Source organism: Phyllobates terribilis, unplaced genomic scaffold (assembly GCF_046119375.1).
Source record: "Phyllobates terribilis strain yellow unplaced genomic scaffold, ASM4611937v1 Scaffold_1__5_contigs__length_1240528914, whole genome shotgun sequence".
Lineage (NCBI taxonomy): Eukaryota > Metazoa > Chordata > Amphibia > Anura > Dendrobatidae > Phyllobates > Phyllobates terribilis.
In genome coordinates, this window is record NW_027362761.1 from 533,857,794 (window position 1) to 533,879,238 (window position 21,445).

A 21,445-nucleotide genomic window follows, 5' to 3' on the forward strand; every position below is an offset into this window, starting at 1 on the left:
TGTGTAAAGAACAGTCTTTTGATGCTGTATACCATTTTTTCTTAAGTAGTTTTCTATTTGGTGTCCTGTGAATTCACCTCCATTATCACTTCTAATGACAATTGGCTTCCTCTGAAATTTGTTATTCGACTTTGCCACGTAGTCTACTAGTTTATTGAAAACTTCACTTTTGTTCTTGATCAAGTATGTGACTGTGTATCTTGAGTAGTCATCTATAAAAGTCACCATATATCTATTGCCTCCTGATGTGGTCACTTTCATGTGTCCACATACGTCAGAATGCACCAAATCCAGTTGGCTTGTGCTTTTCGTTTCACTTTTTTTAGGAATAGATATCCTTGTGGCTTTGGATTTTATACAACATTCACATCTTACGGTAATTGAGCAATCAGATATCAATAGATCCATTGTCAATTCTTTCCTTTGTAGCTCCATTATACTTTCAGGATATCTATGTCCTAGACGTCTATGCCACATGTGAATACAATTCTTGTGATCATGTGTACACAACTTCATCTGTTCCTTTAATGTGTCTAGATTATATAATTGTTCATCTGCCTTGACATTGGTTATTACCTTGTTTCCTGCTGGAATTGTACACTCATCATCTTTGAATTTTACAGTAAGTCCTTTAGCTGTTAGACGTTTTACAGATAACAATCCTCCTTCTAATCCTGGAACATATAACACATCCTGTACAAGTATTTTTGAATCATGCCCAAACTTGTTAGAATAGTTTAGCATTCCTTGTCCAACACCTTCTGCAGTTATTTTGCTTCCATCTGCAAGATAAATGGCTTCCTTCTTATTTAAATTAAGTTCAGTAAAGAAATTTTTATTACTTGTCATGTGACTTGTTGCTCCTGAGTCAATAAACCAACCCAACGATGATTTCTTATCAGTCACTTTAAATGTGCCATTCCAATTATTTTCACATGAATCAGAAATTGTGTTTTTCACCTTCTGTGTATTCTCTTTATGATGTAATTTCTGTTTTTCTGCTTTCCTTAAAGTACAGTCTTTCTTTAAATGTCCTTTTTTCTTACATCTGAAACATTCTCTTGTCTCTTTATTATAGGGTGTAGCGTCGGTGTCCCTGCCTCCTGCTAGGCAGGGACGCCGTTCCCCTCACCTCTCCACTCCGCGCCCGGCGTCTTCCTCCCGCTCTGCTGGCAGTGCGCGCTGCTTCCCGGTCACTGTGCTTAGGGCGCGCGCGCGCTCCCTCTCTCTTAAAGGGGCCGCGCGCGCCGTCCTAAGGAGTCCCCGGCCAATGGCCGGAGGACTTCACCATATATAAGGCACCTCCTCCAAAATGGAGGTGCCCGAGCAATGTTGTTGCAAAGCCTTTCAACTCTGCTTCAGCCCTCAGGTCCCGTTGCCTGATACCTGCTTGATACCTGCCTGATATCTGCCTGGTTCTGTCTACCTGCTTGCAATCCTGTGGTCCGACAGTCTGCCTACCAGTCTGTCTATGGATCAGTCCACCTGCGGACCAGGAAGTACCTGCCAGATACCTGCCTGATTCCTGCCTGCTTGTCCAGAGACTCTCACCTGCTCACCTGGGAGTGCTCTCCTGCTACCTGCCTGCTAGCCTACCTGGAGGCTTAGCCGTCACTTGCTGTGACCACCTGCTTGTCCAGAGACTCTCACCCGCTCACCTGGGAGCGCTCTCCTGCTACCTGCCTGCTAGCCTACCTGGAGGCTTAGCCGTCACATGCTGTGACCACCTGCCTGTCCAGAGACTCTTACCCGCTCACCTGGGAGTGCTCAACTGCTACCCGCCTGCTAGCCTACCTGGAGGCTTAGCTGTCACTTGCTGTGACCACCTGCCTGTCCAGAGACTCTCACCCACTCACCTGGGAGCGCTCTCCTGCTACCTGCCTGCTAGCCTACCTGGAGGCTTAGCCGTCACTTGCTGTGACCACCTGCCTGTCCAGAGACTCTTACGCGCTCACCTGGGAGCGCTCACCTGCTACCTGCCTGCTAGTCTACCTGGAGGCTCTGCCGTCACTTGCCGTGACCCCCTGCCTGCCTAGAGACTCTTACCCTGTTGTCACTTGCCGTGACCACCCGCCTGTCAAGAGACTGTCCCCGTCACTTGCCGTGACTACCTACCCGCCTTCCCTGGGAGCCACCCGCTTCCTTACAAGGACTGCCTTTGTATAGTCGCTCAGAGGTTCCACCTCCCAGATCCGTTACATAGGGTCTTTTTGATTCTGTAGCTTTAAGAGCATTTCCATTATCTTTTTCAGTAGAAGAATCATTTGTTTGTTCTTTCCTTCTTTGATATTCATCTATGAGTCTGGTCTTCACAAACTCTAATGTAATGTTTGTTTCAGGTCTTGTCTCTAGTGCATTTATCAAAGCAGTATATGAATCCTGTAAACTGCACAATAATATTTCTGCTACATGGCTTTCCTTAATATCTTCACCAATTGATCTCAGCTGTGATATCACTTCCATAATAGAGAATATATGCTTCTGCATGTCATTGTCTGCACTTAGTCTCATACTGTAAAGCTTTCTTAGCAGAAATAATTTGTGATTTAAGCTGGGTCTTTCTTGTAGCTTTCTTAGTGCTTCCCACATTCCCTTTGCAGTATCCTCATTCCTTATGTGGATTAATTGAGCATCATCCACTAATAGGCTAGGCTGATGGTAGCTCTTGCTTGTCTATTTTTCTTATCCCATGTCTGATTATCCTCATCAGTTCTATCTGTAGTGATTACTTCCCATAAATCATCTTTAGATAATAGCATTTCTACTTTGAACTTCCATAACTGATAATTCTCATTATTCAGCTTAGCTACTGTGAGTTTTAGCTCTGTGCTACTTGTCATCTTTAACTTGTCTTACTTGTTTGGAGAGAATTGTACTGAAGAATTCTTCTGCATTCACCAGGGTCTTGCTGAGAGTTCCGATGTCCTGGGTGTCTGGGGTCCTCAGGGCCTGGGATCCTCGGTGCCTGGGCCCATAACCTGTTGCACAGCTTCTGGATTCCCACAGTTGCAGTAGAAACTTCACAGAGCAGATTACATGGGATAACAAGCTTTTACTTCTCAGAACATGAGGTAAAGGAAAAAATGCACAGTCACACAGTACTGCACCAGGAAGTAAGAACAAAACAGAAAAATACAAGAGAGACTTTTTTTCTTTTACAATACAGTAAACAAGGAAACTTTACACAACATCGCCATCTACTGTCAGATCAGCATAAAGTCCTCTTTCACACAAACAAAGAAGTCCACAACTGTTGCATATACCAACACCTTGCACTTAGTACATAGGCTTTACCAGTCTAGGAGTCCCACTCCTTAATAATGGGAAAAAAAGGTTTTCTGAGGCCCTCCTCTGCATGTCTTCCAGGGTGTATTGGAGTCCCTCCTTCAAATTTTTAGCAGCCCTTGCACTTAGTGCATAGGCTTTATGAGTCTAGGAGTCCCACTACATATCAATTTTAACAGAATGTGTATGAGGCCCTCCTTTATGTCTACTACAGGGTGTATCGGAGTCCCTCTCCCTTCTAATTTTTGGCAGTTCTTGAATTGTCTGCATAGGTTTTGTGAGTTTCAGAGTCCCTCCTTCATAAATTAAACAGGATTTTAGTGCTCGCTCATCACTAGTAATCATGCCACAATATCTTAGCAATTTCAAGAGTGCTGCATCCCTCTGCAACGAGAGACAACAAAGGTAAATCACTTGTATGTCTCTTACATAAGGCACGCACCGTCAGCAATATTGGGAAAACATATGTCAGCTCTCAGGAGGGGAAACCAATACATGGATAAAGACTGATGAGGAAGAAAAGCATACCTTGGAAAATTAAGACGTTGAATTGTTGAAATGCATGTAAAGGCAGATGAGACTTATGATGGAATTAATAAAACAGCTATGACAAAACTTGACAGATAAAGAGAGCAAGATGCATCAAGAAGAGAGAAACATTTTGAGACTTAAACTGTTAGGACTTCTTCAACTTCAAGAAAAAGAGATAGAAATAGATATGAAGATTATCGAAAACAATGCTCTTAATCTTAAGGTGTAGATCAGAGAACTTAGACAAGCCATAGTGGATATTTTTACATAGTCACTGACTGCAGAGAAAAGTTCTGGGCTGAGGTAAAGGCTGAACCTAAGAGATGTTGTTGTACATAACAGGCGTAAGTTGTGGAAGTGTAAGAGGGTGTGCCGCAAAGGATGAGATTCCCAAGCGCTATGAGGCATTAGTGTCTGAAGACTGCCATCTGCTGCCTGAGCAAAACCCTGTAGAACCAACAGGAAGAGGATGAGTTTCAGGGACAAAGCGTCTAAAGGGAGCACTGGGTCATGTGGCCTTGATAACACAATTTCCCGATATAAAAGGCCAGAACAGCAAGGCGGTAAGAGATTTGGCGCCAAACGGTGAGACAAAAATGACATTAGTTCAGGGAAACGATGTGGCTGAGATACTGGAATGAGCTAGGAGGCCTGAACAAGCGAGTGTGCCGTGAGCAAGGTTCACACGGCGCCTATCAAGGTCCGTGAACCAGACCACAACAGTCAAGACCTTATTTAAAGATCTGCGCCTGGCAAGATCCGTGAACCAGTCTGCGCCAGTCAAGACCCGGGACGCAGCTCTCGTTCGTCATCGGTCTGATAGACAACCATCGCAGGTCAAGCATAGAAGATCCGGCGAGGACCCCAACTGGGAAGTGGACGTCCGTAGCAGTGAATCAGAGGCGCGAGTGAGCCAGGCCAATACTTCCAGCACTGACGTATGGTACAGTGTGCAGTTGGAGGTAGTATAGCAGGCGGGACAGTAACCAGTTAGTGTGAGAAAGGCCAAGAGAGTGTTGATTGACTTTGTCAGAAGGACTTGAGGACTAGCGGGAAAAACTGAAGACCACTGTTAGGATCTAGAAGAGGAATGGGAAGTATTGTGATAATACATTATTTGTTTGTGGACATTATCAGTATCAGAGATTAGCTAGATAGCATAGAGAATTTGCTATAACAATCACAATGTACTGTTAACAACATTGGATATTTCATACTGTATTTACTCTATTTGATTTATCATATCCTCCTGTTAAACTCATCCCTCGTATTCCCGCATCAGGGGAATAAACAGTTAAGTTGGTTACTTCCGCCTTGCTCTTATCGGTGTGTTGCATCTCCTGACCTGTTTACAGTGGGACTACTTTGCCCCCTCTGCTGTTTTCTACACTATCTTGTCTGATCTCTCTGGTTTAGTTTGTTTATGTGTTTTCTTACTGTAATGTTTCATGTTAATGATGATGAATATAATGGTTGCTGTATATCCCAAGTAAAACAATGAATTCTCCCCCAGTGTCTTGAGTGCTAATGACTCTGCTGAAGGCTGAAATCTGCATCAAGAATTCAGTCCTCTGATACGTTCAATAAATCCCTCGGAAATGGGTTGACATCTTTATGAAGCGATCTAATAGAGTCTTAACCTCTTGCGAATGTCATGTATTCTTGGTTCTACACCAGCCATTCCATTGTACATTAATTAACTTTTGACATCATGAGAAGAAAACTTAGGGGACATTACAATTGTACTCTGGAAGTCTAAAAATTAAAAGTCAAGAGTCTGATACAAACTGTCTTGTGTTGCTGAAATCACATTGCTATCGAGAGGAGTTCCCATTTCTTGCTAAATCATTGTATCTGTGGTAGATTGTTAGATAACTGTTTCCAGAGCTTACAGTATTTAAAGATGTACAGTCTGACACATTCACATACTGTAACAGTCATGAAACCTTTCCAGATCCTCCTCCTCTTCGCAGCTTGTCTGCTGATCTCTGAAGGTAAGAACGACATCATTTACGGTATATATCTACAGTATTCAGACATGTTTTTTTCAATTAGGAACCGCCTGTCATAAAGGGTGCACCGTTTAATAGTTAAATTCATCATATGACCAACAAGGAGACATCTTGTACATCAGCAGCTATCAGCAAATCAATATGATTCTGATATCATGGTGTCACACTAGAAGCCAACGTCAAATAGATTCTGATAAAGAACTAAGAGAATGGAGTATATGTGCATTTGGTTTGGATAATATTTAACAACTTAAGGATGGGGCGATTTTTAGTTTTTTGCGCTTTCGTTTTTTCTTCCCATTATTCCAAGAGCCTTAACTTTTTTTTTATTTTTCCCTTGACATAGCCGTGGGAATGACACTATCCATTTTATCATGTGATGTACTGGAAAGCAGGGAAAAAAATTCCAATTGTGGCGAAGTTTCAAAAAAACCTAAATCGTTTTTTTTTTTGTTTTTTTTGTTTACAGCATTCATTTTGAAGTGAAAATGGCCTGTCAGTATGATTCTCCATGACAGTACAGTTACAGAGATACCAAATATGCATAGTTTTTGTGTTATGTAAGTGGTGAAAAAAAATTCAGAGTTTTGTAAAAAAAAAAAATAAATATGCATGTGAAACCGTTTTCCGAGAGCCATAATGTTTTACATATTTGGGATATGGAGCTGTGCCAGGGATTATTTTTTGTGCCCCAAGACAGTGCTTTTATTGATATTATTTTGGGTTAGATATGATATTCTGATCGCCTCTTATTATATTTTTTGTGTGGTTGCGGTGGCTGAAAAACCACAATTCTGGCGCTTTTTTTATCATTACACAATTTACCCATCGAATTAATTTTTTTTATATTTTGATGGATCTGACTTTTACAAATCTAGCGATATCAATATGTGTATTTTTAAAAAAATGTTTCTTAACTTTTAATCGATAAGAAGAGGGGTGATTTGTAAATGTATATTTTTTTTAATTTCTTCACATTTTTTTTTTTCACTGTATCTATTAGTCCCCTTAGGGGTTCGCTTGGGCTATATACAGCAATGCCACAGCTGTATATAGCAAAACTCAAGGTCTCCTATGAACACCTGCTACGGGCTGGTTTGCAAAGGAATACCATTAAGACAGGCACAGGGATCTTCATAGACCCCTGGCCATCATGGCAATCCATCGGCGGCCTGCAATCGCGTCACAGGAGCGCCAATGGTTGCATAGAATGAAGCACACCCCCGTCGGCACGCTGTAAATGCCCGTGTAACAGATTGACAGCGACATTTAATAGGATAACACCGCAGCTGTTAGAGGCAGTTAGTAGATGATTATCACAATCATCATCTACTGGCAAGATGCGGGCTTTGCTTGCGAGCCTACATCAAAGTCAGGGAGTCGGCATATGATGTACCAGTATGTCATATATTGGAAAGGGGTTAGTTCAATGAGAATTTAGGACCAATATGTCTTCCATGATAAGGACATTCTTTATTTTGTTTTGGGTTTTTTTTTAATCAATTTGGTATAGATGACCCATAAAGCATTTATCATTTTTTTAAATTATATTCATTCTCTTTATAGCATCTAAAAATCAGGATTTTTATTGGTAAGAAATGAATAATTATTAGTGTTGAACGAGTATGTTCTGTTCCGAGTATGCTCGGGCCGAGCTTCGAGTATTTACAGCTGCTCGGTGATAAGGTTGAATCGCTCCCATGTGCATGATTTGCAACTGTTTGACAGCTTTATTACATGTGAGGAATGTGTAAGAAATAGACATTCCTCACATGTAGTAAAACTGTCAAACAGTCACAAATCATGCACACAAAAGCGATTTAAACACATCACCGAGCAGCTATAAATACTCAGAGCTCGGCCCGAGCATACTCGGCGAAAGGGTTAATAGAACATACTCGCTCAACACTAATAATTATCATTCAATGGGGTGGTTCCATCTTGTATATTTATGCCATATTGATAGAATATGCCATAAATGTCCCACAGAGGCAGGTCCCACAGCTGGAACCCACATCCATCTTGAGAATGGGGACACACACACTATTATGAATATTATGTACATCTCTCTCCATTCATCTCTAAGAAAGCTCCAAAAATTGCTGAGCTCGGTAAAATGAGGATAATTACATATACAAAAATGTGCCCTATTTTTTGAACTGTCCAGAAATTTACAGATGGTTGGCAATCCTGTGCAGTACTGAATAACAGCAGCATTACTGAGGAGGGCGAGGTGTTAGGCAGCAGTCCCTGAAGCGGATGAACATATAAGCTCAGGACTTGATGCCTTCTGGGAAGCTTGGATATTTGGCTTCATAAACTACAAATCTCTCTGCTGACATTGGAGGAAATGTCAAGTAACTGCTGCATGGGGAGAGTAGAGGAGGCCATCTGCCAAGATTGCTGATCAGAAACCCCTTAGGCTTTGTGCCCATGATCTGGAGCCGCTGTGGGTTTGACGCTGCGGACTTATGCAGCGTCAAACCAGCAGCGGCCAGATGTTATAGCATAGTGGATGGGATTTCTAGAAATCCCATGTCCACAATGCGTCTGTGACACACCCGTGGAAACTGACATGCGGCGCATCTTTCCCGATAGACCTAACCTCTATGAGGAAAGTCCTCATGTGAAAAAAAAAATGACGCCACTCATTTGCATAAAATGAGCGGAGGCCGTCGGCGACTCTGCTGCAGTATCTGGGAGGCAGTCCTGGATGCATCGTGGGCACAAACCCTTAAGTACCACTGAAGAGCCAGAAGTGCTAAGGCAGCAGAGACATGTTAAGAGACAGGTGTGCAGCAGATAGCATACAGGTCAATGGCTGCTCATTCTCACCAGTCCCCCAGGTTCGCTGCCTCGGGGTATTCCTTGACTCTGATTTCTACTTCAAACCACATTTCAAGCTCTTTCCACCTCCTGCCGACTCCAACTCAAAAATATTTTCCGAATCTGCACGTTCCTTAATCTAGAATCTGAAAAACCCTAGTGCATGTGTAGCACCCTGAGGATTCGGCTGCTACAGGGGTATTGCACCTCAGCCAGAGGTGTGATATTCCACTCCCGGGTAAGGATGGAGTGTGGAACTGAGCTCGGTAGGCTGCATGCACTACACACATCCCATTTCCGAGGAGCAGACCAACGGTACTCCCACTTAGAAATGTGCAGGTACGACCGAGTCTGTTCCTGGCTGGAGTGGGAGGGGGGTGGTACATCCCAAGTAGTGTAGGGGCAGATAGGGGGAGCAGCCTGGGTAAAGTTAGGAGCTCATTGGGTGCTGGTTACCTGAGCTCACACATAGAGGGAGTATATAAGGTGGGCACCATCTTAGATCAGGGTCAGTCTGTCAGAGTAAGAAGCAGAGGTCCAGATGAGCCTGCAGAGAGAGAGTGGAGCAGAGAAGGAAAGACCCAGAGGGGACAAAGAGAGGACTCTGAGAACCCAAATTCAATCCCCGGTGAAGAGTCGGCAATAGGGTACCGGATCCCAAACTGGTGGGGGCAAAAGCACACCCTAGCCAGAGACCGGAGGCCGTGGGCAGGATCTGCCACGGCCACCCACCACATCCACCCCGAAGGCAAACCACGTGGAGGGTCAGGGAACCCAAGGCCAAGGGTCTCCCAACAGAAGGCCCGAGGGAGCTGGACCTAGGTGGATCACTAGTGGGGACGGCCAGAGGAAAGGACAGAAGGAGAGCTCAGGGTCACGCTCCGGACTTGTTTGGGGGTTTGCTGAATCCAGGACCTGGTGGACGCAGCACGGCTCGGGTGGTCACTTGAAGCTGGAGTGACCGGAACATCAGCAGTGAGTAAATACCCTAAACTGCACAACCCGACTCTGTCTTCATTTAACATCTATGCTGCACCACCACAACCCCCATCCTCTGCACCTGACCCCCTGAGGCTATACCCCACCCGTTGGGGGTTATACTACCAAAAGCTGCACCAACACCATCAGCCTCAGCGGACCCTGCTGCAGCGGCGGCCGTAGTGACCGCAATACAACGGGTGGCGTAGTCGACATTAAGAACTTTATAACATCTGTAGGACTGCCACATACTCTGAGCTTGACACCCTGGGCACGGACCGGGTCACAGCCACTCGGAAGACTACAACCCCCATCTGATCCGGCTCCGGGTATTCCCCTAAAGAATATGGCCCAGGGGGCGCGTCAACTTTGGCGTAGTCGGCAGGATCACGTGCCCGCAACACCCGGGTACTGCGTGCCTGAAGAAAAGAACGAGTTTACCTCAAAAAGAAGCCTCCTGCCGGTTCCGGAGGGTCCCCGCCATCGGACTCCATCACAGGTCGATTCCCGCCGGTTGTCCGCCATTAACAGCTTTTTCCCGCCATCTGCAGAGTTTCCCGCCACTGGGAGACGATTCCCGCCATTTCCAAAGGTTTCCCGCCTTGTCAGAGCGGACGCCATTATGGGCGTGCCAGAGGATGGCAAGAGGCCACCTCCCATCGTGGGCCAGGACCGAAAATGGCGCCAAAAGTGGAAACTGCCCCCACCAGCAGAGACTGTGATGCTAGAGGTGTCTGTCAGCGTGAAAGAACTGCCCCTGGAGCTGACAATCACCAAGTGGCCCCGGGACCGCCCTCGAAGTGGGAGGACTGAGGACAAGAGAGCAAAGATGGGTGTCGCCTGGAGCAGTCTGGAGAGAGCGCACCCGGAGGCAAGAAGCCTGGAGAAGAGGATCGGAGGAGCTTACCCAGAGATGGCGAGAAAGCAGAGCAGCACCGGCCCGTTGGCCAGGAGCCTGCTAGAAACAGAGGAGGGAGAGCAGAGCAGCACCGGCCCGCTGGCCAGGAGCCTGCTGGAGACAACAGGAGGAGAGCAGAGCAGCACCGACCCGTTGGTCAGGAGCCTGCTGGAAGCAACGACCCCACTAGGCCTAGTGGAGGTCCTAGCACAGCTTCCCCGAGATCGGGAGTGTGCGCAGACCGCTCTGGAGGGCCTCGCAAGGAGGATGGCCCGGGTGCAGCGAGAGACGTTGGCGGAGTGGAGCCGAGAGATGGCCCAGCAGACCGAGACCCGTCAGCGGAGCACGCCACCCAAGACGAGGAGACAGACCGCCTCTGAGGATGGCGCGGGAGGACTCAAGGCCGGAGACGGCGCCGAGAAGGGAGCCGAACGAGTGGAGGCAGGTAAAGGGGACGTCTATACCCCAAACCGGGAAACCGCGTACCTGCCCCAGCTCCCCGTCGCAGAGCCCGAAGTCTATCCTGCCGTGCCCGTCGCTGCAACGTCACCGCCGCAGACTAGGCCTCAAACGGGAGCCGCGAGCCCTGTGACGTCACACGCCTCGACCCCGAGCGTGACCAAGCAGGAAGTACCACCAGCCTGGTCGCAAGGCCTAGTACCCCCGGGCGCCGCAATACCAACAGCGCCCCCTACCTCCGCGGAGCCCCCGGCCTGGTCGCAGGGCCAAGTAGCCCAGGGCGCCGCCGTACTTACGGTGCCCTTCACTTTCCAGGTGCCCCAGGCCTGGCTGCAAGGCCTGGGCAACCCGGGCGCCGCTAACACCACCGCGCCCATAAAACCAAGAGTGCCGCATCTGGGAGAAGATCTATTTGCCCAGCATACGGACCCGGACGGGTCTGAAGCTAAAGGTAACCATAAAGAAAGAGCAGGAGGACGTCGTCGTTGAGTACAGCAGAGTACAAGCTGTATATAGTTGCCCGTCGGGGCACAGTGAACTGTTGCTAATATAGTCCCCGTTGGGACCAGCATGTGTGAACTGTTTACCCGTTTATCCCTTTAATCCCACTGACCGAGGACTGAGAGCGGTCATCCCTATTCCCATTACCTGGCCGAGGACTGAGAGCGGCCATACCTTCCCTTGTATATAGTTGCGCGTCCTAAAGCGCCCCCTACCGGTTTTATAGGAAAACCATTTTTCTAAGAGACTGTCGCACTTTTCTCGGACACACGTTGCACAGTGTCCGGAGGAGGAACCAGAAAAAGAAGAAAGAATGTTTATATGAAAAGTTTTATATGATGTTTTATTATGTTTATGTTTATGAAAAAAAATGTATGTTTGGTGTTGTTTTTGTCTTACAGCCCGAGGACGTGCTGTGATTTACCAGGGGGGAATGTAGCACCCTGAGGATTCGGCTGCTACAGGGGTATTGCACCTCAGCCAGAGGTGTGATATTCCACTCCCGGGTAAGGATGGAGTGTGGAACTGAGCTCGGTAGGCTGCATGCACTACACACATCCCATTTCCGAGGAGCAGACCAACGGTACTCCCACTTAGAAATGTGCAGGTACGACCGAGTCTGTTCCTGGCTGGAGTGGGAGGGGGGTGGTACATCCCAAGTAGTGTAGGGGCAGATAGGGGGAGCAGCCTGGGTAAAGTTAGGAGCTCATTGGGTGCTGGTCACCTGAGCTCACACATAGAGGGAGTATATAAGGTGGGCACCATCTTAGATCAGGGTCAGTCTGTCAGAGTAAGAAGCAGAGGTCCAGATGAGCCTGCAGAGAGAGAGTGGAGCAGAGAAGGAAAGACCCAGAGGGGACAAAGAGAGGACTCTGAGAACCCAAATTCAATCCCCGGGTGAAGAGTCGGCAATAGGGTACCGGATCCCAAACTGGTGGGGGCAAAAGCACACCCTAGCCAGAGACCGGAGGCCGTGGGCAGGATCTGCCACGGCCACCCACCACATCCACCCCGAAGGCAAACCACGTGGAGGGTCAGGGAACCCAAGGCCAAGGGTCTCCCAACAGAAGGCCCGAGGGAGCTGGACCTAGGTGGATCACTAGTGGGGACGGCCAGAGGAAAGGACAGAAGGAGAGCTCAGGGTCACGCTCCGGACTTGTTTGGGGGTTTGCTGAATCCAGGACCTGGTGGACGCAGCACGGCTCGGGTGGTCACTTGAAGCTGGAGTGACCGGAACATCAGCAGTGAGTAAATACCCTAAACTGCACAACCCGACTCTGTCTTCATTTAACATCTATGCTGCACCACCACAACCCCCATCCTCTGCACCTGACCCCCTGAGGCTATACCCCACCCGTTGGGGGTTATACTACCAAAAGCTGCACCAACACCATCAGCCTCAGCGGACCCTGCTGCAGCGGCGGCCGTAGTGACCGCAATACAACGGGTGGCGTAGTCGACATTAAGAACTTTATAACATCTGTAGGACTGCCACATACTCTGAGCTTGACACCCTGGGCACGGACCGGGTCACAGCCACTCGGAAGACTACAACCCCCATCTGATCCGGCTCCGGGTATTCCCCTAAAGAATATGGCCCAGGGGGCGCGTCACATGCCCTCATCATCTCCTGCCTGGACTACTGCAACCTCCTCCCTTCTAACACTCTCGCACTGCTCCAATCTATCCTAAACTCCGCTGCCTGACTTATCCATCTATCCCCCCGCTATTCCCCAGCCTCTCTTCCTTGTCAGCCCCTTCACTGGCTCCCCATTGCCCAGAGACTCCAGTTCAAAACCCTAACCATGGCATACAAATCCATCCACAACCTGTCTCCTCCATACATCTGTGATCTAGTCTCCAGGTACTTACCTGCACGCAACCTCCGATCCTCACAATATCTCCTTCTCTACTCCCCTGTTATCTCATCTTCCCACAATCACATACAAGATTTCTCCAATGCATCCCCCCTACTCTGGAACTCTCTACCCCAACACATCAGACTCTCGCCTACCGTGGAAACCTTCAAAAGGAATATGACTCTAGGGAAAGGGGGGAAAGTGGAGACTCCCTAGGTTGATATAGCATCACCCTGTCTCCCCTAAAGTCCCTGTATGGGCTCTTAACCAATCGCCGCACGCGTACCTCGCCCTGTCTTTCCCTGGCATTTGGCTCAAGCTAGGGAAGGGAGGAGATGAGAACTAGTCGATGTCCACTAAACACTATAGACAACAAGGAAGGACAAACAGGGGAAAAGTGCTTAGCTTTAAATGACTCCAGACAAATGCGCAAACACGTCCTCAAGCTCCAGAGAGGAAAAGGTACTGCTCTTGCTAAGCCTTCACAAGGAATAATAAATAACACCAGCACTTGCCTCTAGAACACACCAGGCTTTTATACATCCAGGCCAGGGAGTTAATTAGCCAGGGGGAGGTATCCGCTGGATCCTAGAAACAGCCTCTAAGAAGATGTCTGTAATTCCAAATGTAGAGATCTCCTGCAACCAACTGCAGGGCGACTGTTACCTCTGACACACCCGTGACAGAATCTGAAGACTCACCTTTTCCGACAAGCTGTCAACTTGCAGCAATCCTCGCTCCACCATGCCACTGCATGACCAGCTCAGCCCTCACCTACTGTATCCTTACCCATCCCTTGTAGACTGTGAGCTTGTTCGGTCAGGGTCCTCTCTCCTCTTGTACCAGTTGGTGACTTGTATTGTTCATGATTATTGTACTTGTTTTTTATTATGTATACCCCTTTTGACATGTAAAGTGCCATGGAATAAATGGTGCGATAATGATAAATAATAATACAGGTGGGAGACAATTTGAAGAGAGGTGGCTTCAAGAGCTGCAACAAGAGTCCTCTGGATGGAGACTTGTTGCTTTGGGCAAGCACCTCCAGGAGGCAAAGAGCAGGAGGAAAGGGAGTATTCCTCTTGAATGTGTGTCATAGAGCCGAGTGTCAGCTTGGAGGCTGAGCTGTTTGTTATGCCCGCTATGCAGCTAGCCAGGTTGCTGCCATGATGTCCACTATTTTGGTGAGTATTGTTTGAAATTGAAATAGACTCTCTCTGCCATTGCTATGATCCATTGTGCAGATGATGGGCCAAAACTGTGTTAAACAAGACACCCAGTATTACCAGTAAAGAGTTAGTGGTGTCAAGCCCTTATCAGAAGCAGTGATTAATTTCACACTTTGAGGAGACCTACAGTGTAATATACATCTGTATTCAGAACTATCTGCTGAAATAAATTCCTTACATAACTTATAATCACAAAGTGTGCTCCAGACCAATGCAAACCTGGAAAAGTAGTTATGAATGATGTTGAGCGAATTTGTTTGGCATTTTAAATTTGGGTTCATGTTCGGGGTTCCGGCTTGTTCTCGCCAAAAAATCAGCTCCGCCCATGAAAATCCCTGATTTTCCACGCTGTCATGCAGATGTTATGTATGGCCCTCGAATGACGGTATAAATATCCAAATAGCCTTTGGCAGAAAAAAGCTTCCACACCCCTGACATGGATAGGTAGGTAGACATATTATTGCAGGGCATTATTAGCCTCATACAGACAGGTGCTCATTCAGACACAGTATTTACCCGTAGAAGCAATGCTTAATAATGCAGTCATATGATGTGCACAAAGCCTAATCCTTTTGAGGTACTTGAGGTGTGTAAGTAGGTCAGAACTTGTGTATGGTCGTTTGACCCCAAACACAACTTGGGACTGGTGCAGTAATAAATAAAGACATGTCAAGGTTACCTGGAAATGGTTTTACTCAAAATGAAGCAGACCAGCATACTGAATACAATGTCTCAGTGAGGACACAATCTTAAAAGTATTATTCCTACAATCGCATTATTTTTCACAAAGCACAGTAAATGCATAGTTATTGTTAATATACAAATTAAGCCCAACATAATGATTCTTTATTGTAACTTTGAGTCTTTGTTCATGCCTATATGCCATATTGTGCATCTGGCTTCACATGGCTGAATAGATGGTCCTAATATTTCACTGATAAAATACATTTCCCAAAAGCATTCTGCTTCTCCTCAGTGATGCAGGCTCCTTCCCCTTCCTTCTCTTGTGTTCTCCTGACTAGTCCAATCTCTCTAAATTGATGTTTAGGAGTTGTGCTGGAATTAGACTGACTGATGAATGTGTAAAATAACAAAGGCCTCCAACATAGTTATGCTATACTGTTCTCAGCTCAGCTGCATCTGTCAAGCACATCAACAAGCTAACCTATATTTAGAATACACTCCATTCGTGTGTGCATTATATGCTCCTGTACACTAGTCTGTCAGCCCAATTTTATCTTTGACCGACTTAACATAACTGCATGTGTGTTTTAACATCATTGATTTGTTAGCTGGTTTCCAGCAGAAGTCAATTGTCCTGTTCTCCATTCTTCTTTAACTGCACATTTGAGCTTGTAATCACTAAGCAGTGCAGAGCAGAGACACAAACAGGGCTGAGCTGTGTTTGTTGCCTGCTGCTGACAGATCAATCATGCAAAACTGCAAATGTCACTGTGTTGATATGACGCGCCCCCTGGGCCTGTGCTGTGCAGGGGGATACCCGGAGCCGGATCGCTGGGGGTTGTAGTTCTCCGTGGCGGTGACCCGGTCCGTGCCCAGGGTGGTCAAACCAGTGGCAGTCTATTTGTATGGTAATAAGTGTCCGACTACACCACCCGTGGATTGCGGTCAGTGGGGACCGCCGCTGCGCTGCAGACCGCTGAGGCTGATGTTGTTTGCGCAGCTGAGTATGGGATGACTCCCCACGGGAGAAGTATTGCCTCAGGGCAGCTAATGTGGAAGATGATGGGAGTGATGGTGTGAGGGTCCCAGTGCTAATGGTGCAGGAGCGGCAAGGAACCACAGAGACGTGAGGTGCAGTTCAGGGTCTTTACTGATGGTACAAGGCAGACCCTCCCGGGAGTACTGGCTAGTATAAGGGGCCTGGTCAGTCTGCGAGCAAGCAGGAGTTCCCCTGGCCAGGTGGAGTTGTAGGCCTCCCCGTTTATCTGCACTCTTCCTGGCTACCTTGCTGTCAGCGGTTACAAGTAGCCCACGTCCCTGAGTATACCGTGTGGTGCTCACCCGTATGGCTGGTGACCTGGGGCCTTCTGTTAGCCTCCGCTCCTGGTTGGCGGCGCTGGTCCCTTCTCTGTGACTGAGCCTCCGGGCTTCTATGGCCAGAGGACCTGGAATCCCCTGCCGGCTGGTTTCTGCTGCTGGGTGTAGATCAGTCCCCACAGCCTCGGACTCCTGTGTCCGGTTTTAGTGTCATTGTCCAGGGCGAGCTCTGCTCAGCTCCAGCCCCTGGACTTCTGCTACTGCTCCTACAGAGCTCCTAGTTCTTCCTTTCCCTCTCCAGGCTCTGACTGCTCTAATCCCGCCCCAGACCCAGTTTAAAAGGGCAGATTCCTCCCCTCCCAGGTCTGGGCGGACCGTGTTGCATGCTTAGGGATCCTGACCAGAGAAACCTCCCACTTGCTCTCAGACATAATATCTCTATTACTGTGGCAACCAGACCCCTGGGGTGTCACAGATACATATGACAGAGAATTATCTTCAGCCATATGCATCAACAAAGCGACATACTCAGTTTCATATCACTGAACTGTCAGCAGCATGCATTAAGCACAGCTTAGCCCTACTTCTGTCAGCTCTGCATTGGTTGGTTGTGCAGGCAGAGCAGTGCAGAATGCAGGAATTTTGATCTTTGCTGGAAACTAGCTAACAAATCAATGATTTAAAACCACACATGCAGCTTTGTTGATGAAGATGGCAGAAAATAAAATTGGGCTGACTACTGTACAGGTTCATTGAGTGCACAGAAGAATAGAGTGTATTCTAAGAATATAATTCACTCTGTCAGTGGTAGAGACATAGCAGAACTTTGCTGGAAGCCAACTGAGACTTCACTCACTGCTCATGGTCGACCAGAAGCAGTTGAACTACAGGAGGTTGTATACAATGGTAATTAGAGGGTATGTAAAGTCTGGTGGGATGTCATTAGGGAATGATATGTGGAAAACAGTGCAGATTTAAAAATGAGTTATATTGGCGCAAACGGATAACTACTGTATATACATATAAAAGTTTGAGATCACTTTGTGATTTTTTTACATAATCCTGGTTACATTGCTTGCAGCTCAAAATTGAGGCACTGGACTTGCTGATTACATTACTAGTAAGCACAGAGCTCAGCGGTTGCAGAGCATCAGAAGAAGTATCACACCAACAAACACAGTCCGACAGGATTGGTCATTCCAGGCAGTTATTATGGCACACCTTGCAGTATCTCACATTTAGATGAGCTTTTACAGGAACAGTCCATAATGTGAACTCACAGATGCAGGACACTATTGGTTTTAGAGACACGGCACTAACTCTTTACAGGTTTCCTGTTGTGATCCATGCCCACCATAATACATGTCTACCTTATCCCTCACAGGTGCAAATATCATAAATGGCCGTATTGCTGCTCCACATTCAAGACCCTATATGGCTTACATAAAAATAAGAAAAGGATCACAAGAGTCTATATGCGGAGGAACTTTGATAGATTCAAAATGGGTTGTAACTGCTGCTCATTGTGAAATGTAAGTATACCAAGTCCAGATATATTTTAATAAAGATAAAGATAAAATGGTTAAAGAGCCTCAGTAAAATTCCAATCATCCAGCATGCTTGAAATGGATAAATTGCCATATTATAAGATATTTGGAACCCTCAAATTCCCATAAACATTTTACTCCCATGCTGTTAGAGCCGATTTTCTTTTTTGAGCTTTCATATTTTCTTCCCTTTCTTCCAAGATTCATAATTTTATTTTTTCAACAAAACCATTTTTGTGGGACGAATTGTAAGTTTGAATTATATCATTCATGTTACCAAATAATGGAGCGAAAAAGCCGATAAGAAAGTTCTAAAGTGGGGAAATTAAGTATTTCATACACTGCCAATTTTGCACGTTTTCCCACCTGCAAAGAATGGAGCGATCTGTAATTTTTATCGTAGGTACACTTCACCTGTGAGAGACAGAATCTAAAAAAAATCCTATTATCTGATTTTTATATAATAAATTAGCATTTTATTTCATGAAATAAGTATTTGATACAATAGAAAAACAGAACTTAATATTTGGCACAGAAAATTGTTTGCAATTACAGAGGTCAGACGTTTCCTGTAGTTCTTCACCAGGTTTGCACTCACTGCTGCAGGGATTTTGGCCCACTCCTCCATACAGATCTTCTCCAGATCTTTCAGGTTTCGGGGCTGTCACTGGGCAACATTGAGTTTCAGCTCCCTCTAAAGATTTTCTATTGAGTTCAGGTCTGGAGACTGGCTAGGCCACTCCAGGACCTTGAAATGCTTCTTATGGAGCCACACCTTAGTTGCCCTGGCTATGTGTTTCGGGTCATTGTCATGCTGTAAGATCCAGCCACGACCCATCTTCAATGTTCTTACTGAGGTAAGTAGGTTGTTGGCCAAAATCTCGCGATACATGACCCCATCCATCCTCCCTTCAATACTGTGCAGTCGTCCTGTGCCCTTTGCAGAAAAGCACCCCCAAAGTATAATGTTTCCCCCACCATGCTTCACGGTTCGGACGGTGTTCTTGGGGTTGTACTCATCCTTCTTCTTCCTCCAAACATGGCGTGTGATGCTCATACCAAAAAGTTCTTCCATTTTCTAATAATTGTGTCAACAATTGTTGCCTTCTCACCAAGCTGCTTGGCTATTGCCCTGTGCAGCCTTGTGCAGGTCTACAGTTTTGTCCCTGGTGTTCTTTGACAGCTCTTTGGTCTTGGTCATGGTGAAGAGGTTGGAGTTTGATTGATTGAGTGTATGGACAGCTGTCTTTTATACAGGTAATGAGTTCAAACAGGTGCAATTAATACAGGTAATGAGTGCAGAGTAGGAAGGCTTCTTAAAGAAAGGCTAACAGGTCTGTGAGAGGCAGAATTCTTGCTGGCTTTTAGGTGATCAAATACTTATTTCTTGCAATAAAATGCAATTTAGTTATTTAAAAATCATACAATGTGATTTTCTGTTTTTTCTTTTTAGATTCTGTCTCTCACAGTTGAAGTGTACCTATGATAAAAATTACAGACCTCTCCATTCTTTGTAGGTGGGAAAACTTGCAAAATCGGCAGTGTATCAAATATGTATTTTCCCCACTGTATATTGAATAAATGATGCCATTGTTTTTTGAGTTTTGTTTATGTAGCTGTGCAGTAAAGATGACCTGGGGTATACATTTCTTAAAGAGAGATGTATACCCCACCCCAAGTGTCTGACTATCATATAAGTATCTGCATAGTGCAAAAAAGTGCTGCCTTATTTGAGCTAATAGTACTAATAGCATTAAATGATAGACAAAAAAATTAAATAACTTACATATTTTTGCAGAATAAAGTGGTGTGTGATCCTAGTGGGATATCTCTTTAAGGTATACATCTTTCTTTAAGCTAAATAGCATTGTAAGATATAATTATGTTGATGTATCATGTGGTCCTCCATTGCATTTCTCTGTTGAACATATAGGTTTTTTAATTATTCATTTTCAATAAAATGTATGAATATTTAGAGACTATATGCACCTACTGTATCTTTTCTTTGGGCGGTATTTATAGTTCAGGTTTGTCTTTAGCAATTAATATTGAATGTACATGCTATATATGTTGATAGTCAATAATATCAATTTGACTGTCTGGCAAAAATGTTATTACATCCTTTCTTTCTTTTTTTTGCAGTCCTGCAGATGAAATGATGATTATTCTTGGAGCTCATTCAAGTAATGAAAATGCTAAAGAAGAAGGGAGGCAGAAATTCCATGTTATGAAGTTATTGAAGCACCCGTATTACGACAATAACACGCTAAAGAATGACATTCTGCTGATGGAAGTAATGACAATACTTTATTTGCTTCTAAAACTTTATCATAAATATTTTTAACATATTATGTATATATTATCCATTATTTTTGTTTAAAAGTGATATTTGGACTGAACTGCTCTATTTTTTTGGATTATAAGACACACTTTTTTCACCCAAAATTTGGGAGGAAAATGGGGGTGCGTCTTATAATCTGAATGTAGCTTACAAGGGGGTGGCTGCGGGGCAGCGGGATCACGGGAGGTAGGGTTGCTGCTGGAGGATGCTGGTGGTGGGGGCAGGAGTAGGGCGATGCTGCGGGCTCCGGGCTAGGAAGAAGCTCCCGAGATCTCAATCTTGTAGACGCTTAGGCCAACTATTGCTAATCTGTTAAAAAAAAAAAAAAAGAATGTCAAGCAGATGTTGTTAATTATTAACCTCTATTGCAGTTGAACAATACAGCAAACTTTGGAGAATTTGTCCAAAACATTTCTCTACCAGAGACCTTTGAAGATATTGAAGAAGGGACAGTTTGTGAGACAGCCGGATGGGGATGGACCGGAAAGAAATTCGCTAACCGTCTCATGGAAGTAAATGTCACCATTCTAAACAGAAAATTATGTCAGAGACATTTGAAAAATGCAGTGTCCGTTACCATGAACATGATGTGCACCAACGTAGGGCCCGAAGGACAGGACACCTGTATTGTAAGTTTGGAGATATGGTTTTTGTGTTTTGTAATTGAGAGATCTGAAGAAACAATGTCGAAGACTTCGGGAAGTTTCATACAAGAAACAAACAAAAATCAACTTCTTCCTTGCATATATCAAACTGTATATGGTGCGTTCAGTTCATAGTCAACCTCGAAAAGAGAAAAAAGCCAATGAAGTTAAAAAAAACCTTTTTATTAAATATATAAAAACTCAGAACCAAATTAGATATGTATAATATAATAACAATGAGACATCACAGGTAAGAACAAGGAACGAAGGAATGGGAGACACCTGGCAAGTACAGTATATATACGGTATATTGAACTGGCTTATAGACGTTCAC

At 45.4% G+C, this 21,445-nt stretch overlaps 1 protein-coding gene across 2 annotated transcripts in view; it reads left to right on the forward strand.

The window, feature by feature from the left end:
* Positions 1-5,678: 5,678 nt before the first annotated feature.
* Positions 5,679-21,445, forward strand: part of LOC141268502 (granzyme A-like) — a 28,516-nt gene continuing 12,749 nt past the window's right edge. Inside the window, exons 1-4 of one of the 2 annotated variants that reach the window (XM_073680330.1) lie at positions 5,679-5,810; positions 17,964-18,111; positions 20,269-20,419; positions 20,839-21,096. In XM_073680330.1, coding sequence (XP_073536431.1) covers positions 5,720-5,810; positions 17,964-18,111; positions 20,269-20,419; positions 20,839-21,096 — 648 coding nt within the window. In that variant the 5' untranslated portion in view covers positions 5,679-5,719. The remainder of the gene's footprint in view (positions 5,811-17,963; positions 18,112-20,268; positions 20,420-20,838; positions 21,097-21,445) is intronic. The other variant, XM_073680331.1, reaches the window with a different exon arrangement.